The sequence below is a fragment of the Linderina pennispora genome (assembly GCF_002104995.1).
Source record: "Linderina pennispora strain ATCC 12442 chromosome Unknown DL89scaffold_9, whole genome shotgun sequence".
NCBI lineage: Eukaryota > Fungi > Kickxellomycota > Kickxellomycetes > Kickxellales > Kickxellaceae > Linderina > Linderina pennispora.
The window spans coordinates 100,202-119,115 of NW_024468257.1; the positions used below are offsets into that span (position 1 = coordinate 100,202).

Below are 18,914 nucleotides of genomic sequence, written 5' to 3' on the forward strand. Positions count from 1 at the left end.
TGGTACAGACCAGAAACCCATAGTCCAATCGATAGTAAACGCAGGTATTTGATTTAGGGGTGACAGCAAGCCGCCCCTTGCAAAAATCCTCCCCCCCCCCCACATACTCCTCATATCCCATTTGTACACTTTCTGTATCATCATTATGGACACAACAAACCCGAGCACGCCAGCAGCCACACCATCGGACGCGCATCGCGCCTCAACGCCCGACCGGCTGATCTCGCGGTCGGACATCCAGAGCGAAAAGTCGCTGGCCGAGTTCCTGGTGCAAATGGACAGCTACGAGCCCATCATCCCGGATGCCCTGACCGACTACTATTTAGCGCAGGCGGGATTTGAATGCGACGACGTCAGGATTAAGCGGGTTCTGGCGTTGGCGACGCAAAAGTTCATTGCGGATGTGGCGGCCGATGCGTTCCAGTATAATCGCATTCGGCAGCAAGGGAGCAAGGAAAAGAAGTTCCAGCAGAAGGACCGTAGGACGGTTTTGACGATCGAGGATCTGACGGCGGCGTTGTCGGAGTACGGCGTTAACATCAAGAAACCAGAGTACTACTCGTAGAAAACAAGGAGGGTTTTAAAAATGGCTACATGCATAATGATTAAGAAACGAGAGAGAGAGAAGCGGTTTTTTAGTTAGAGCGGTGAGAACGGCGGGAGTGACCCGAACTGCTGGAAACCGCCTGGCGACGTCAGTCTTAGGGGCGCAGCCGGGTCTGCCTGCGACTGGGCGGCGGAGTGGCTCTGGTTGGCCATATTGACGTCGTCGGTCGAGGCTGTGCGGTGCTGGCGGCTGGTACTCTGGTGGCGCGGCGGGGCGAGCTGGCTCGAATTCAGGATCTTCTCCGGGTACAGGGGTGTGCTCGACGACGAGCCGTCGCGCGAGGGCGAAAACAGCTCAGCCAGGGATCCCAGGCTCGCCAGACCCGACATGCCCTGCATGCCCTGCATGCCCTGCATACCAAATATCACCGACTGGGCATCTGACGGCAGCACTGGCGGCGGCGTGGCAGCAGGCGGCGAGCCAAACAGTCCCGACAGCAAATCCACCGACGGTGCATTGGAAAGCGACGCACCCGGGCTGCTGAACCACGACTCGCTCTGGCCGACTGGCGGCAGCTGCGGCTGCTCCAGGAATGCCAGGCCCGACAGGCCCAGATCCGGCATTGCCTGGTCCATCGCCAGAGCCGTAGGCATCTGCGGGAACGCCAGCGACATAGTAGGCGGGAAAGCCGGCGGACGCGACGCCGTCATGGCAGCGCTCTGGCGCCGCAAATCAGTAGCCTCGATGGTCTGCAGCTGCGCGCGTATATGCTTGGCCATGATGAAGTGGAAGGCAAAGTACTTGCCCAGGCGGTCCAGACACCGCACGTGCTCCTTGACGCAGTTGACGCTATATTGGCGCTCGGTCGAGTCGCGTGGGGTGCAGGCTACTGCGCCCACATGCACCACGCCTGCCATGAACACTGCAAAGCCAAAGGTCACAATGTGGTAGCGCACATCCAGCGCCCGCGCCAGCGCCAAAAGCTCCGTCATGCTGCAGGCCGCCGTCAGACACTGCTGCTGCGCCAGCTGCCGCCACTGCTGGTCGGCCTCTTGCGGCTGGTCGCGCCTGTCATACCCGCCCAGCCCGCCCGCCGACTCCACCCGCACCAGATCCACGCGCGGCTGGTGCAGTGCGATGATGGCCGCGTGGTAGTGGCAGTGGACAAACATCTTGGCTGCAAAGGCCTGCGGCGCCGCGCGGATCTCGTCGCGGGCCACTGTCGGCTTGATCTGCATGCTGTCGGGCAGCCCGTGGTACCATGCGACCATCTCGGCGTGCAGCGCCGCGTACTCGGGACTGAACTGAGCCGACTCCGGATGGCGGTTGCCGTTGAGCCGAGCCACGCGCACCAAAAGCAGCGCCAGCTGTGCCACGTACGCGCTGACGTTGGGCGGGCGCGACCGCGGCGCATCCGAGGCCGCACGCGAGCTGCTGTCGTCGGTCCGTGGCCCGTCATCGTCAAGCATGCTGGGGTCGTCGAAGGGCTCGGCCACGTGGATGTCCTGGATGGTGATTGGCGGGGGCTCGCCGCTGGCGAAGCTGGCCAGGGCCTCGAGCAGCAGCGTGGTCCAGAAGGCGCGCCTGGCCGACTCGATCCCCGGAGCACTCATCATCGACGCGCCCGGCATGCGACCCGGCGCATCGACCTTCTGCAGCGACATCTGCGTGGCCATGCGCATTGCCAGCCCCGAAAAGTACCATCCACGGTTGGCCACCGGCAGCCCCACCGCATACACCGCCAGGTTGTTCAACGTCAGCATGTTCTCGACGCAATCGCGTTCCAAGACGTCCATCATGAGCCCGCGCGTCACGCGCTCAAAAAAGTCATATCCAGCCAGGTATGCTGGCTCGCGCTTGACCCGCGCGTCATCCGATAGACGGCTCGCCACCGCCAGAACCGACAAAAGGAACGGCTCGCTCACCTGCGCCCGCTGCAGCCGCTCGCGGTACAGCTCCGCCGGGTGCATGCCGGTTTCCGCCGGATGCGAGTACTCGAAATACACCCCGATCAGGTGGCTGATCAGATCCCGCGACACATTCAGCCCGCGCGCATGCTCTGTCCCTGCCAGATGCAGGCTGCCGTCGCTTTCCTTTGCCACCTCCGGCTGCTCGCGCGGCGACGGGCCCGCGGACATGGTAGGCGTCTGTGCCGGCGTTATGCCCGAGGCGCGAATCGTCACGCTCCGCAGCTGGTCCACTAATGCCGATATCTGCGTCTGCAGCCTCAGCATCTCCATCATTGGCTGGCCCGTCGACGACTGCTGCGGCAGCTCCAGCGCCTCGGTCTCGCGCACCCTTTCGCGCATCAAATGGCTGGTGCTGGTGATGCCCTCCTGCCCCGAGTGCTCGTCAGACGACACCAGCGACGCCTGCCGCTTGCTGCGCCTACTGCTCTCCTCCTTGGTGCCATTCGCCGAATCCCCGTCGGCCTTCTGTGCCGCACGCCGCGGCTTCTTGCGCGGCCCCACCGGCGAGTATATGCACTCGAGGCTGCTTTTCTGGCAGCTCTCGCACACCGGCTTCGCCCCGTTGCACCGGATCTTCTTCTTGCGGCAGGAATTGCAGCTCAGCATCAGGCGCACCGGCGCCGCTGATGCCAATGCGCTGGGAAAATACCCAGACCCGACCGACGCCTCTCTGATCGTGTAGTTTTGCTGGTACGGTGCTGACGCCCCCGTACGCTCGCTGCCCCCGCCGGACATTGCTGTTTGTATTTCTGTCTGGGTTTCAATTAGGGCTAGACCCCTCCGAGGAATGTGCAGCAGTAAGGGAATATATAAAAGGCTTCTTTACAATAATATTGGTCTAAGGAACACAGCAACGATTTTTTACTACGGGGATGCGAAGAGTGGAGAGAGAAATGGGAGAAGCAGAACCGGCCCCCGCCAATCACGTCAAAAACAGATAAGTCTCTCCCTGTCCGTAAGCACAATTAATTCCACCCCCCATCAGATTTCGCGCTCCCCCGCTAGTAAAACTTTTCCACCCCTCCTCGCCGGGAACTACGCACCAGGGGCACTTACAGATCGCCCCCGGACAATACAGCAGCCAGCCATTTTGCTAGCAAGCAAATTGCGCATTTTTATATTGAAACACATGCTGCTTGGGGGAGGCTGGGTTCAAAGCAATAGCTTTTCTTGTTGCACTTATGTTGCACAACATGCAGTGGCAGAATTCCCACCACACATCCTCGCCGAGCAAAAATCTTTGATCGTGCATTCTTGCTCTCCCACAAAATGCACACGCGAGGAATTGGCTCCCCTCCGAAACATCTGGGGGAGAGAGCCTGTGTGGGCAAAGTGCTTTTCGTTCAGCCTATGATCTGCTCTCCGCTTCACTATAGCACATTGCCGTTTGGGCGCCATTGTCGCTATCTGTTTGAGAAAACAAAAGGAAGCTTGGAATCAGATTGCGGTGTCTGCGCCCCCACGTCCCCTTATCTGACCTTCCCCCACCCTTAGTTGCAGCCATGCGGATCACTTGCTGTTTTGGTGTTGGCTAGCATAGTGCGAAAAACGGGACTATGTGACGCTGATCATGGTGGCTCTTTATATATTTTTTGCAGTTGACTTTTTGCTGCAAGCACTAACGAAGATTCCAACCGAATGTTCGCAGTTAGCTGACTTGCAATACATGCATGCTCGCTGTTATTTATTTGGGCTGGCAATACAGGCTATTATAAACTATATGCAACCTCTGCTGCATGCCAGGTACACACGCTGTATTATTCCTCCTGCAGATTTGATTTCTGTCAATTTGGCCATGGCCTATGGCAGACTTTTGGTTGAATTCTAGAACCAAGAGGCATGTTGGGCGCCAACTCAAATTACCATCAGACAACCACACCGATCCAGGCCCGTGCTGGCAGCCCCACCCGCAGCCGATGCCAATATGACGGATCCCAAGTTTGTCGATGAAGATGCTATCGACTATGTACAGGTGCACACAGGTTTTCTGAACAAGAAGCCAATTGCCATGGAGGAGATCAATGAGTTTGTGGCCGGCATCGGCCTAAACAAAATATTGCTGATTCTCGAGTGTGGCAGCGTTATCTTCGGATGCATGTGCGAGGTATCATGGCCGATGCGCTTCCTAGACAAAATCAGCTGGTTGCGGGTGCATACTTTTTGCGCGGGCCACCTTGAGTCCGAGTTTCTGCTACCGGTGCAGATTCTCGTGGACTTGCTGGCACACCCGCAGTGTAACCAGGCAATCTTTGATAAGCACAGGGCACAGGCGTATTTGCATGCGTCGCTGCTCGTGCCTTTGGGTACTGACAGCCATGCTTTTTAGCTTTTCATTTCTTCATTCTCTTTCATCTGCAACTTTCCCATATGCTATTTCGAATTTTTAATATTAAAGTAACTCAGACATACACCACAATCCACATATAAATCTCTCAAGGTATCAATGCACGTATCAATAAAGCGTGTTATTGTGTAATCTGTTGCTTCATTTGCCCAATTTCGTTTCTGATTGATTGTCCTCCACTACTATATCCGGATTTAGGTATATCTAATCTAGTTTATAGCCATTTTATATTAGTTTTGGTTATCACGATGCGGGGCATGGTTACTTGTGGAATTGCTGATGGCCATGATAAAGAGAGACAGCACTGATGAGGCTTCGAGAGATAAAGTTGTTAATGGTAGGTAAAGGCAGTACAGTTACCTGGGCATCAAGTGGCTTGATATGTCCCTATAATTATTGTCCCATGGATGACCGCGGTAGCCGTATTGAAAATTGCGCTATTGTCTACTTGTAGAGTATGCAGGTTTCTGTCTACAGCACTTATCACCTACGACCATTGCTCAGAGACTTCGGATTACGTTTCGAGGTATCCATGGTAAGCGTAGGGAGTGAAATGGAGCCTGAGTAGCCACTGCTTTTATCAGGAGTGCTAATAGGTGAAGTCTGTGGGAAGCTGTTGTTAGAGACTGTGACGTATGAGACGCCAGTGCGGGCTAGGACGCAAGTTGTCACTGTGCTGACCATGCTGTAAGTAATTTGCATGATAATAGCAGGTCAACACGTCTGATTGATCGCCATACTGTGGGAAAGCGATCCCAGATCAGAATATATTGTTAGCTGACCAGCCTTTGCGGTGCTGGTAGTAACAAATGAAACTATTAAACTGCATTTGCTATCTGAGAGGGAAAAAAGACACTCCAGTCTACCTGGCATGACCTGCGATGGCTTAGTGGAGTGATGGGCGATTGAAGCGATTGGAATCAATGGAGGCGGGCCATTCGTATAATTTTCATTTCTCTAAATAACAAATTGTTCTCCAAGCTTGCACAATAGCAGGCTATAAAAAAGCCGGACACTCTGTTGCTTCTCTTCTCTGCTCGTATCTCACCATTTTACTACTTTTGTATTCCCATTGAGCCCGAAAGCTGTGTGAACTATGCCTGACGCAGAAGACAGCGGGCAGAAGACTTCGACCTCGCTCACCAGCCAGCCAGTACTTATCAAGGACCCAAAATCGCGGGACAGCGCACAAAGCAAATCCCACAGCCTAGCCTTCAATACCCAATACCACCCTCCGCCGCCATCAGGCTACACCTGCAAAATCTGCAATATCGGCGGTCACTGGATTCAGAGCTGCCCAGACAGACATCGTAAGGCACAGTCCAAGAAGTTTGATAAACAAGACTGCTGGTTCTGTTTGCCCCGTTCCCAGGCCGACCAGAACTTGGTTGTTGCTATCGCTGAAAAGACATACCTTGCATTGGCCAAGGGCCCGCTGGTCATCGGCCCAGAAAGCGTACCAAATGGCGAGCCGGTTGCGTGGGAGCAAGGGCAGGTTAGTCCGATTCCTGGCGGCGGCCATGTCATGATATTGCCTATAAAGCATACGCCCAGCATGCGCGCCATCTTATCCATCGATAAGCAGACCGTGATGAAGGACGAAATCAAGAAGTGGACGCAGTCGCTGACTGATTTGTATGCCGACTATGGCTGCGTGCCGCTAATTTACGAGGTCTACCGCTATTTACCACGCCAGCATGCTGCGATGCATTTTATTCCTTTGCCCAAATCCAAGGTCGACAAGGTCTGGTCGTCTCTGGTGGCTATGGCCCGCGAGAGCCATCTGCATATCCAGAGCCACTACCCGCGCAGCAACAGGTCAGGCTATGTGTGGGTAAACACGCCTACTCTCGATGATAACTATGCATGCCTTGAAATTCCTACTTGGGATAGACACTTCAGTTTGCAGTTCGGACGGCAGCTGGCTGCCCGCATCCTTGGGATCCATGGCAGATATGACTGGAGGGCATGCACGGCTCCCAGCGACCAGGAGGCTCGCCAGCAGGATGCATTTAAAGAGGTATTTGCAAAGTACGACCCTGTAAGCAAGAACTGCTAGTAGTGTTGTCACCTTCATCTACCGCAAAATTTTACTCTCCATTGATCTTTCGAACTTCCGTCTAAGCAAGCCATTTCGTACAAACTGAAAATAATCTCAAGGAAAAGCACAGTTGCATAATGCTAGTGTGTACTTTTACTCCTGCAAATCAGGCCAGAAGATGAACTTGTACAACAAAAACGTGTTGTAGGTCCAAAGCACACGGTGGGTGGTGTAGGGCAAAAAAAAAATAAGAAACGAGTAGCAAAAGATACCTTATATATGATTATGTGTATAACTTTCGTGTAGCACAGATTCCGAATAAGTGTTAACTTGGGGAATGAGTGGTTATCGAGTATATGGAACAAGATAACTTCTCCAAAAATGACTGAGGGGAAGAAGGAAAGCTGGTCGTCTGTCTGGGCCTTTGTACGTATGCGTTTCGGCCTTGTCTATGGTGGCGCAGGGGGACTCCGGACCCCGAATGTCAACAATAAGCTGTCAAGTGATGGTATCTTAATCCAGAAATATGCGAGCGTTGTGAGTGTATCAGCAATAGAAAGTGGCTGAGTCAAGGAATATATATTGATAAAGAAAGCCAAAGAGAAGTAGGAAGGGAGAGGCGAGCGAAAAGGTTTTATACCATCGCTCAGGTGGCACAGCCAAAAAGAAGAGGAAGAAAGAAAAAGAACAACAGGATGAAAAACTATGTGGTTCACAGTAATCGGATCTTGAAATTCTAACAGATAATGCAGTCATCCTCGTCATCGTCATCGTCATCGTCATCGTCCTCACTATCACCCTTGTGCTTTGACTTGCCATTGTCATTACCCACGTGCTTGGAATGACTGTGCTGTTTGCCTCGCTTGTTCTTAGAGCGTGTCTTCTTTGCATCTCCCAACCCAGCGGATCCATTTCTTGCCACAGATCCCTTGCCATGGGCTGCTGATCTGCCATTGCAGCCACAGGTGCTCTGCTGCTGGTTATCCGCGGCGTTGTTTGCGTTCGGCGTGTTCGACATGACTGAGGTTCTAGAAAAAGGAGGTAGCTTTGTGTAAATTGCAAGATCTAGCGGCGTCTCGAAGAAAGTGTATCAGACGTGTAAAGCAAAAAGTGGTGTGGTAGGAGCCTGCTAGGAAACCGAAGCATTTTGTAGTTGCGAGAGAAGAGAAAGGGAGGCAAAAACGTTTTTAGAAGTAAGCTTCTATTTTTGGCACGCTGGGACCTGCCCTGTAACACCCGCGGTAACAGCCTCAGCATTTGTCAGGAAAGAAATAATCAAGCGCCAAATTGCGGAGGTTGCGGCCTTGTACCGGCTCCAGACGATTGCCAGAATCACTTTATTTGCTGACATCAACTTTTGCAGCCTGCTGCAAGCTATATGCGCTTCTTGATTATTACACACGATGCCATGGCTATGCACAGCCATTCAAGCAAGGCCCTCTGAGACAGCTGGCTACAGATCCCCAGCACTCAGCTCTCGTTCAACCCGGACAGTGAGGACAAGCCTGACAATAACCTTGCCTTTCATCCCGTTTAGCCCTACCTTCTTACTCTCCCGATGCCACCCGCTCTTAGCTTCCGTATTAGTGGCTCTACTTGTCACCACTGCGCTTCAAATTAGAAGTTCATAGCCACACCTGTTGACCTTGGATATGAATGGTTATCGGGCACGTATGGAAAGCTAGCAGTCTGTCTGAGACTTTATACATGTGCATCTCCGCCATGCCCATGGTAGCGCAGAGGGACTCCAGACCCCGAATGCCAGCAGCACAAGCACTCAAGTCCAATGTGTTGACATTCGGACAACGCCATGCCCTTCGTCACCATGTGCAGATCCAAATCCCTACCTGTATAAACACTGTGGGCCAGAACGGCCCCATCCCCCCTTTTTCTCCTCAGCAAAACTTCCAGTTATATTCATTCCATAAAGCTCATAACTACTGGACTCTTTGAAGGTTAACAACTTGTTCTCTTGTTTAGCTTGCTTTCTCGTGTAACTACGATCAAGCTACCAACCGCGGGCTTCTCGCATGAATATAATACAGCACTGAACTGGGCGATGCTAAACGGGAAGTTCTCTGGAAAGGGCACGTCTATGGCACTGGAGAGATGGAAGGAGGATATGAACGATATGTTTGAAGAGTTATGTGTCGTGGATGACAGGGACAAGTCTGGACTCGCCAATGCAACGATGCCAGCCGAGCTACTTGACGCTTGATCCTCATACAGAACGAGGTGCAGTGCGGGGACCACAGCAGGAGAATTGAAATCGCCGAACTCGTTCTCTGCGCTCCAAGAGTACCTGGAATCGCGCTATGAAGTTTCGGTCGACATAGTGGTTGCACTGCAGGAACTTCGGAATCTGGTGTTTGTCGAAGGCACGGACACGATGATTTCAATGCTCGTTTTGACCACCCAGCACGGCAGGCGGGCATCAGGGGTGATGCTCTGCTAGCAAACAATTACATCCTATACTTGCTGATTGCTATGCGAACACCGGCCATGTGCAGCTCAGACAAGACGCCTGTCAGTCTTAAAGCAGGCAGCACTGTGCGAGTTGCAGTTCATATGCCAGTTCAATAACAACAACGGTAGTCATACAACAGGACTGAACGCTGAGGCATCAAAGAGACCCACACGGTCGCTTATATAGTCACCCAGCAGCTCGGGGGAACACGTGCCGAGTAAACTAGTTGTGGCCTAGATCTAACATACATCATTTAGTCTATGAACCGTCAGCAGCAGCCGCCTTAGTCTCAATAACGAATGAGTTGTTGTCCTGTGTATTGTCGTACATAGGAGGGAGGTCGTCATCTGCAAACCCAGTTCCACCAATGTTGAGTCTATCTGGCCGCAGGTTGTTGTCTTCCGAAAACGGGTTCAGGTCACGCTGGTGCTTGTGCTTCTTCCACTTTTTATACCACAGCAGCACAAGAACTGCAATGAGAAGTGTCGCAAGCGGAGTGGCAACACCTACAGCAATGGCTATCGATTTTGGAAGCCCGGGCTTCTTATCCGACACTGAGGGTGTTGGACTTGAAGAGTCAGTTTCTACCAATGTATTACCAGAACCTTCCTCAGCTGAATCAGATGGTTCCGACTCTGACTCAGAGAATTAGCTGCCTTGGCGTATTTTAAACCCAATAATAAGCAAAGCATACAAAGGCACAGGCCTGAGCTGCACGTAGCATATACGCACGTTTGTGTGTACATGCCACGATAAAGCATGTTCACTGGGCACTTCCAGGAAAGCCTTTGCGCCAGTGAAAACACTCCAGGATGGCCGTACGTGTCAATCATGCTGGTGACCACTTTGGTCTGCGACCAGATCCGTATGCCATCATCGTCCAAGCGGTCCATAAATAGGTTTCTACCAAACTGTGGAAGGCAGCCAAAAGAAATGAATTTGGCAGGGTGCTTTGTTGGATATCAGCTGCAAACATGTGCGGTATATCAGCCTTAACATATGCTTCAGAATGCATCTTGAATACCACCGAACATGTCGGTTTTGCAGCTGTCTCATGACACAATTCAAGTTCGTGGTTGGTATAGATAAACCAGAGCAAAAGTGTGGAAAAGATCTCTAGCAGGGCAGATCCATTTGAGGATTGGTAAATAATGTTGTAGACAGGCTGTCCACAGCACGCGCCAAGCAATTACTCAGCACAAACATTCGCTACATTGAGGTTTCGCTCATCTGAAGTTGCCTATTGCCAGGCTGCCGGGCTGATCTTGTACCCGCATATCACGCATGGAAATCCAGAACAACGATCTATGGATCAGGCAGGTGCCGCTATCAATATGCGGTTGCTGTGTCAGTAATTGAAATACGTTCCGGAAAACAAGTGGTATGCATGGTACAGAGCATTGGCAAGGCTACTGCTGGGATGACTAACCAAGTACAGAGTTCCACTGCGTTGTCTCCGGAATAGTCTACTAGCACAAATAGTGGATTGAGCTTTTTGTCAATACCAGCCTCCGATGCCCTATGTCAGTAAATAAGGGGTGCAATTACACTGAGGTCCTAGCCAGGACCCATCCCCTTCCAAACAACTACGCCTCACTCAGATGGTAGAGTGAAAAGTTACAGCGCCAGTGAAGCCGCTCTTACAGCCCACTGGTTTGAATGACCAGACCCCGCCTCTGACCACTGCCACATGAGCCATCAGCCATGCATGTTTTTCTACTACTGTCCTGTCCAGAATGTTCTTTTTCCCATCATGAAAGAACATCGATGGCGGCGGGACCTGCGCCAGGGCGGGAAAACAGTGCATGCTCGGCGTTTTCCCCGTGTCAGGAAACCGGCAAATGATAGCGTCACAGGTACTTACGGTAAGGTACTCGCCTGCTCCCAATCCAGACCGTGCGCACTAGCCGGAGTGTGCGACAATTACACAGTGCAAATCATCTGCGTCACCTGGGCTGGCGGCTTGGGTTCTGCACGTCATTCGCTGCGTTCGGAATTTTTTTGACAGCAATCTATTCTCGAAGCGTGTACCTTGCCAGTGATTGCGGCCTGCAGCCAACTGCAATGCGCCGTCCACTCGCCTATTTGGGGCGAGTGCAGCTTCTTTGCTTTCTGCTTGCTATATGCAGCTGGTCGCATCTGGCCTGGCTGCGCGTCCATTGGCCAGCAGTGTCGCTAGCATGCTCTTCGTCCCTCAACATTCGCCTTTCAGACAGGTCGCACACTATTCTGCAATGCGCTACGAGATTGGCATGGCAGGCCAGAAAGCTCTGCTATTCTTTGCATTGCAGTACTGGGAAGGTACACAGGTTGGCCTGCTGAATGGGGGGAGCGGGTTTTTGCTAGCCCTGAGCAATAACAGGACATCGTATAAAAGACGTGCACCCCACCACTGGTGAGGTCCTCATTCAAACATCGCTTGGCATTTTCTCCGCTAGTTTTTACTCTTTTCTGTGAGCCAAATAATAGGCCGCCCCCTCATACAAAAAGTTCTTGGTAGAGCCTGTCCCCTGAAACACCCGTTGCAAAGCTACTATCCCCTCAGAAACACATCATCAGAGCTGCCATTATGCTCCTCAGAAAGAATATCAGCCCGCTACTGGCACTCGCCGCCATCAGCCTGGTATCCCTGCATACTGCTGCCGCAGCTACGGCTGCACCGCGCCAGCTTTTGCTTCGTCATTCTGTTGGTGACCACGACCACGACCACGACCATCACGATGAGACCGACTGCTATGCGTCAGGCGTTGACGACTGGAACTCTGGCATGCACATTGCTGCCATCTTTATCATCCTTGCCGGCGGCGGCCTGGGCTCGATGCTGCCCGTCATCAGCCACTACATGCCCGGCCTGCGCGTCTCACCGAGCATCCTGACCCTGGGCAAGTTCCTGGGAACCGGCGTCATCATTTCGACCGCGCTCATCCACATGCTGCCGGCCGGTTCGGACAGCCTCGGTAACCCGTGCGTCGGCAGCCGCATGGGCAACTACAGCGGCTGGCCGGGCGTGCTGGTGATCATGGCCATCTTTGCTATGCATCTGATGGAGTTCCTGCTGTCCAACCACGCGATGGAGGGTCACTCACACAGCCACGGGCTTCCGGACGATCTAGCCAACTCTGCAGAGCCCGAGACAATGAACCTTGAGTCACAGACCTTGGCGCAACAGCACCGCGACTACAACGACAGCTCCAACGCTACTACCATCAGCGACGCTGATCGGAAGCTTGACGTTGTGCTGCCAGTACGCACCTCCATTGGTTTTGACGGTGTGGATAACAACGCTAACTGCGATGCAGTAGCCGTCCACACGCACCACAATCACGTCCATGGCCTGTCATTTATCCAAGATAGCGACTCTGTCAAGGCACGCAAACTTCGCATTTCCACCTACATCCTCGAGCTCGGTATTTGCCTGCACTCGGTCATCATTGGCGTCACTCTGTCAGTGACAGTGGGCTCTGAGTTTAAGACCCTGCTTATCGCCATTGCATTCCATCAGTTCTGCGAAGGTCTGGCGCTGGGCAGTCGTCTGGCACAGATAAAATACGCTCGCCACTCGTTCATCCGTGCCTTTATCAGCGCTGCCATGTTCATGCTCATTACCCCCATCGGCATGTGCATCGGTATCGGTGTCCGCTACTCGTACGCACCCAACTCGCCTTCGTCGCTGATCACCATGGGCGTGCTCGACTGCCTCTCAGCAGGCATCCTGATCTACAGCGGCCTGGTCAATCTGCTTGCTGAAGAGTTTGGCACCCTCGAGTTCCGCAGCTACAAGCGGGGCATGAAGGCTGCTTGCTTCATTGCCATGTTTGTGGGCGCAGCCATCATGGCAGTAATTGGCAAGTGGGCCTAAACACGCTGCTGGGCTGGCAGTGTCCCTTGAATATAATTATTCCATTCTATTGCTCTTTAACAATTTTAATAATCCAAACATATCATTGCCAGATGTGCAAAGATCCATCGATATACGCTTGAGACATGCGGTTTAGCCATTGCGTTGTTGTGATCACGTGTAAAATATCATATTTAATCACTGAGTGATGATCAGAGCAGTATTAGCTCCTGTTCGCGTTTCTGGCATTTTTCGCGTTGCAGTCGCGTAGAGCGCTCTTTTCAGGAACTACACTTTACTTTTACGCTTTCTAATTAGCAGCGCCCTTCACAATGGAGAACGGAGCCTCAGCAGCAGAGCAGAGCGTAGCAGCACTTATGGATGTTGTGGATGAGACGCAGCCCGAAACCACAGACTCTGGCGATGCACTGGGACTAGGTACCTCAACGCTAGGCGCAGCGATCCAGAGCACAAACCAGAGGCTGTTTGACCCGCTAGCACAGATGATGGACTCGGACGCAGATTCAGAAAGCGATGATGAGCCGCTGCCGAAGCCTGCGGCTCTACCCAGTGCTCCAGAGAGCAGGCTGCAGCTGGAGTCCTCGCTGCTGGGCACTGCAGCCAAGGCACCGGAGCGATCGTCCAGCAATCAGCAGCAGCATGTCGAAGACGAGTCTCAGGAACTGGGCGCCACTATGAAGCCAGCACCGGTTGTACCCAAGCTGGAGTTTAAGCAGACGGACTTTGCGCTCCGCAAGCAGAGTATCGTTGCGCGGCTAACGGCCAAGGGTGCAATTTCATCGCGGCGTGCCGTGACTGACGACTCGGACGGGAGCTCAAGCGATAGTGACGAGGAGCTGAGTGCAAATGCCAGGATGGAGATGGACGACTCAGAGTCCGAGCCTGAGCTAGGCGAGACCAAAAAGAAGCAGAAGGAGCCTAAGAAGCCCAAAGCAGGTTCAATTGATAGCTCCCCGCCGAAACAGCGGGCAGCATCCAAGGCAGCGATATTGAAAATGCACCAGGAGACCGAGCGCCTAGTTCGCGAAACCCAGGTGCATATCGACCCGACAGAGTTCACCAAGCGCCTGCAGCTCTCAGACTTTTTCACCCGCTTCGACTCTGAAAAGGCGGACGCGGCTTCACGCAAGCAGCGCAAACAAGACGCATTGGAGAGCAAGCAGAGGCTGCGGTTCTCGGCCGACTCGGATGACGAAGTCGAGATCGAGATCGTGGGACCCAAGCAGCAGATACTAGCACACGGCGCACGCAGCTCGCGCCTGTTTGCCTGCGCGCAGAAGAAAAAGGAGGAGGAAAAGAAGGAGCAGGACAGGCTGGCGACTATTTTGCGGTACGGGTCGCAGCCCATGCATGTGTCGGGGGCATTGCCTGCGGCCAAGAAGGCCGACGGGCCGCTTGCACTGCGGTCACTGAATAGCGCTCTGCTCGAGGCTGTGCATAAACAAGACATGGGGCGTAAGCGCAAGGACAAGAGGCATGGCGAGGACAGCTCGCAGGTCATTGAAGATGATGAGGATGAAGATATGGCGATGGAGGACAATGGTGTGGAAATCGGCGACGAAGATGTGGCAATGGAGGAGGACAGTGGGTCTGATGCTGACGGGTCACAGTCGAGAACTGGCTCGCGCAAAGTGGTTATATCTGACGACGAGGATGATGCGGTTGAGGAAAGCAAGCCCATTGGCGTTTCCAAGCCTAAGCCTGCGGAATACCCTCAGAGCAAGGCCAAGTTCCTAGGAATGTTCAAGATGCCAGCAAAGAAGCCGGCAGCGCCTCCAGCGGCCAAGCCTGAGGAGGCGCGTGTCGAGAGTTCGCCAACATCCGATGACCCGCAGGTTCTGCCATCGCAGGATCTGTCATATATTTTCTCCGGAGACCATGGGATGCATACCGACACTCAGGACTCGCTGCTTTTGACACCCAGTGCCGGGACGCAGCAGGCAGCACAACAGACCACGCAACCGACAACACAGCTGACGCAGCAAGGAACACAGCCGACACAGTTGTTCCAGCAGTCGATGGATCCGCTCGGCCTGCTTAACAGCTCACTGCTGGCTGGCGACTCGCAAATGTCGGTGGGGATCCCGGCTCTGGGCGATGGTATGCCAACACAGATGACGCAGTCGCTGCAGCCAACGATTCCAGACCGCGAGGATTCGCAGAGTTCAGACATCCCAACGCTGGTCCGACAGGCGTTGCAACTGGAGCTGTCTGATGATGACGGGGATGACAGGCCAGAAACGGCAGCCGAAGCATCACTCGCACGGGCTGAAGAGCCAGGAGACCAACATCCAGGGATAGCCAACGAGTCCGACGGATCCCAGCCACGTCCCCGTGGTCGCCTGTTGCAGCGCCGCGCACAGCTCGACGAGAAGAAAAAGAAGAGGATGGGCAGGCTCGAGAGATCCGAGTTCCTTGAGGACGAGGCCGAGGAGGGCGAGAGCTCTGATTCTGACAATGATGGCCAGCGCACGATCCGGCACCGCAAGTTCGACTGGGGCAATGATTCCCAGGCCAACATACCTTCGGACTCCGAGAACGAGTTCCACGAGCTGGACAGCGACGAAGAAGCCGAACAGCTGCTGGCCGACCCCTTGATCAACAACGAGGACATGTCTGATGAAGAGGGTGACGAGGCGATCCGTGAGCTGCATCGGCAGCGGGCCATGGAAGACGACGAGAAGGCGATCCAGGAGCTTGCCAAGGATATCGCCACAGGCAATTTAAGGAATCGTGGTCGCGCACGCAACCTCTTGGGTCTCGATGAGGAGGACTACAACGACCGACAGTCGAGGCAGGAGCGTATGGAGGAGCGCGCACGGCTCAGAAGAAAGCTCATGGCGAAGGAGATCCACGACACGAATCTGGCTGCTATTGCAAAGAACCCAGAGACTGCGGCATTTGCCAACGCTGCACTGATGCGGCCACCCACACAGTCCACTAGAGGCAACTCGTCTCAGGCACCAGCCGGTGACGACGACGGCGACGGTGACGATGAGGACGATCTGCTGAATGATGAGATGCTGGATCTCGAGGAGGAAATCGACGAGAACTCGGTAGCTGCTGCTGTTCAGCAGCAGTTATCAAGACCGCGCATGCGCGTCGAGAGCGACGATGACGACAATGGGTCTTCAGACAACGACAGCAGCAAACAGGGCAGCATGGGCGTGCGACTAGCGGACGGGAGTGGGTTCTCGACACGGATGAACAGCTCGCAGACCAGCTCGAACGGCCTGGTCGGACTGGCCGATGATGGCCTTGACACGCCATTATCTGTGGAGAGCCTGATTGTGCGGCGCAAGACATTGAACAGCAAGTCGACGCTGTTGCCGCCGGGTCCTGGCTCGCTTCTCAAGCGGCCTGGTGCTTCGCTGCTCCAGTCGCCGATGGCCAAGCGGTACAATGCAATGAAAAAGTAGGAGTGGATTTGCAGTTTTTTTTCGTTGAGGACTGATAGACTAGTTTGAAACCTATGGCAGCAGGTGGTGACTTGGAAAGGGGAGGTGGGGCACGAGAGCTTAGGCTAGATACACATAACAGAAGACAGGGACGCGGTTACAGGATGCGGACGACCAGCTCCGGGTTGAGCGCAGTCAGAACGCCGGCCAGCTGGTCGATGTTGTCGTGGTCCTCGCGGTTGATGGAGCGGAACGCCAGCTCCTCGAGATCCGGGAACAGGCCCAGGAACTCGGTGAAGTCGGCCGAGTGCAAATCCGGGTGGTATCCAGTAATGGTGGCCGACAGCAACGAGTGGTTCTTGCCGGCAAACGCCTCCTTGAACTTCTTCTTCTCCTCTTCCCATCCGCTGCCCTCCAGGTTGTGGGCGACGTTCGGGTTGAACCTTCCCGTGTCGATGTGCAGGTTGTTGGGCTTACCGGCAGCTGGGCTCTTTGCCCCAGCAGCGCTGGGTGGCAAGGCAAACTGGTCAGGCAGCTGGAACTCGAGCTGCTCGACACCCGGCATAAACGCCAGGATCTTGAGCACCGACACAAAGTCCATCTGGATGCACGGCACAGCAAACAGCTTGAGGTCGGGGCGGGCAGCCAAGGGCGGCTTGGCCATGGCCAGGGCAATCTGGTCGCCGAGCGCATACGGCTTCTTGCCCTTGAGTCTCAGCATCGAGCGCACCTCAAAGTGCCGCAGCGACTGCAGCTGCGTGGCCAGCTTGACCAAGGTCGCAGCGCTCAGGCCGTCCGGGTACTCCTCGCCAGCCTCGAATCCGGGCGCAGGCAGAATGGCCAGGATCTCCAGGTTGGGCATAAACTTGAGCAGTAGTGGCGCATGGTGGTCGCTGAAGAACGGCAGCTGCAGGCGCTTGAGCGCAGTCCACCGCGAGTCCCACAGCTGGCCAAACTTCTCGCCCATCGGCAGCGTGTTGTCCAGCGCCGGCGAGTGCTCGATGATCAGACTGGTCAGGTCGGGGAAGCGGGCGGCGGAAATCGGCAAGCCCGTCAGCTCGTCGTACAGCGACGCCATCTTCAAGTGCAGGTGCTGCAGCCCTTTGCCGAGCTCCAGGCGGCCAGGCGAGTACTGCAGCTGGGTGGTTGGCAGCCCCAATGCATTCCGGTCAATGCAGTTCAGAATCGCCCGGATGTGCTTCAGGCGGCAGTTGACAATTGTCAGGGTGCGTGGCGCCAGCACAGGCGTGGCCAGCGCCAGCGTCAGGTACTTGTACTTTGTGTAGGTCTCGGCCTTATTCATCGAGTCCATCGACATCACCACGTGCTCCAGGTACCGGCACCGGTGCTCGTAGAACTGCTGCACGGCGGGCGTCGGCGACAGCAGCTCGGGCACCTGCGCGATGATGTCAGTCGCCTGGTTGCGCTCCTGCACGGTCTTGAGCTTGTGGATTGAAAACACCTCCAGCCGCGCCGGCAGCATCTGCCACACGCGGTAGTCGACAAGGTTCGGGAACATGTCCGACTCGCACAGGATCTTGTGCCAGGAGATGCTGAACCGGTTCGGCTCCGGCTCCCACGTGCTGTACTCGAGCGACACATGCGTCACTGCCGGCCACCCGAGGTTCAGGCACGCCGTGATATCCGCGCCATACGGCGACTCGACTGGCAGATTCCACACCGACAGCATGGTGATGTGCTCGCGGTACAGCTCGTGCTGCTGCCGCACCGAGTTGAACCCGCCAAAGTTCATCCAGTAGCCGACTTCGAATACCGGCACGCAGTTCTCGACGAAGATTTCGGGCACCGGCGGCAGGCTCGCGATGTCCTTGGCTACATTGAACGACAGGTTCTTGTCGCGCAGTAGCGAGGTGTGCCGGAACAGCCGCGCCTGCACCTGCGACCCTTCGTCCTGCTTGCCGGGCCCGTCCTCTTGCGGCGATGGCATCACGTAGCTGACACGGGTGGCCCGGTCTGGCACCTGGCTGTTTCCTGCCTGCTGCTGCTGCTGCTCCTGCTGCTGATTAGCAGTCTCGTAGGTATACTCATCTGGCGCCGCGGGCATGGCGTAGGTGGAGGCCTGTGGATACTCGGACATGATTTATATATACGTAGCCACCCAGAGATGTGGATATGGATAAAGGCTGAGGGAAATAATAGTAGAGAAAAAGTGAGCAGCGGAGGCAAAAGGGACAAGCTGCCGGGTCTACCTCTTGAATAAATATTGCCCCGCCGCGCAGAAGCAAGAATACAAAAACGGGGGCTGTCAGCGACGCGAGGTGCAGAAA

At 54.6% G+C, this 18,914-nt stretch overlaps 8 protein-coding genes across 8 annotated transcripts; 5 read left to right on the top strand and 3 right to left on the bottom strand.

Annotated features, from left to right (window-relative positions):
* The first annotated feature begins 99 nt into the window (after positions 1–99).
* DL89DRAFT_268334 (transcription initiation factor TFIID subunit 10-like protein) lies at positions 100–1,048 on the top strand. The gene has a single exon (XM_040887884.1). The coding sequence runs from the start codon at positions 146–148 to the stop codon at positions 563–565; it is 420 nt and encodes a 139-aa protein (XP_040742285.1). The 5' UTR covers positions 100–145; the 3' UTR covers positions 566–1,048.
* DL89DRAFT_268335 (uncharacterized protein) lies at positions 589–1,615 on the bottom strand. Its single transcript, XM_040887885.1, has one exon. The coding sequence runs from the start codon at positions 1,537–1,539 to the stop codon at positions 640–642; it is 900 nt and encodes a 299-aa protein (XP_040742286.1). The 5' UTR covers positions 1,540–1,615; the 3' UTR covers positions 589–639.
* A 2,826-nt stretch (positions 1,616–4,441) lies between these two features.
* Positions 4,442–4,843, top strand: DL89DRAFT_318252 (uncharacterized protein; the record flags this gene model as incomplete). Its single annotated transcript, XM_040891096.1, has 1 exon — positions 4,442–4,843. The coding sequence occupies one exon, from the start codon at positions 4,442–4,444 to the stop codon at positions 4,841–4,843; it is 402 nt and encodes a 133-aa protein (XP_040742287.1).
* A 1,063-nt stretch (positions 4,844–5,906) lies between these two features.
* DL89DRAFT_268336 (uncharacterized protein) lies at positions 5,907–6,977 on the top strand. Its single transcript, XM_040887886.1, has one exon. It carries the CDS (start codon positions 5,958–5,960, stop codon positions 6,918–6,920), a length of 963 nt encoding a protein of 320 aa, XP_040742288.1. The 5' UTR covers positions 5,907–5,957; the 3' UTR covers positions 6,921–6,977.
* A 661-nt stretch (positions 6,978–7,638) lies between these two features.
* On the bottom strand, positions 7,639–7,920 carry DL89DRAFT_293754 (uncharacterized protein; the record flags this gene model as incomplete). Its single annotated transcript, XM_040890423.1, has 2 exons — positions 7,639–7,737; positions 7,825–7,920. The coding sequence occupies 2 exons, from the start codon at positions 7,918–7,920 to the stop codon at positions 7,639–7,641; spliced, it is 195 nt and encodes a 64-aa protein (XP_040742289.1).
* Positions 7,921–11,540: 3,620 nt separating this feature from the next.
* On the top strand, positions 11,541–13,228 carry DL89DRAFT_278538 (Zinc/iron permease; the record flags this gene model as incomplete). Its single annotated transcript, XM_040889509.1, has 2 exons — positions 11,541–11,992; positions 12,038–13,228. The coding sequence occupies exons 1-2, from the start codon at positions 11,939–11,941 to the stop codon at positions 13,226–13,228; spliced, it is 1,245 nt and encodes a 414-aa protein (XP_040742290.1). The 5' UTR covers positions 11,541–11,938.
* A 311-nt stretch (positions 13,229–13,539) lies between these two features.
* DL89DRAFT_293757 (uncharacterized protein) lies at positions 13,540–16,647 on the top strand (the record flags this gene model as incomplete). Its single annotated transcript, XM_040890424.1, has 1 exon — positions 13,540–16,647. The coding sequence occupies one exon, from the start codon at positions 13,540–13,542 to the stop codon at positions 16,645–16,647; it is 3,108 nt and encodes a 1,035-aa protein (XP_040742291.1).
* A 68-nt stretch (positions 16,648–16,715) lies between these two features.
* Positions 16,716–18,910, bottom strand: DL89DRAFT_178890 (uncharacterized protein). Its single transcript, XM_040883867.1, has one exon. The coding sequence runs from the start codon at positions 18,722–18,724 to the stop codon at positions 16,784–16,786; it is 1,941 nt and encodes a 646-aa protein (XP_040742292.1). The 5' UTR covers positions 18,725–18,910; the 3' UTR covers positions 16,716–16,783.
* Between the last annotated feature and the right edge of the window lie 4 nt (positions 18,911–18,914).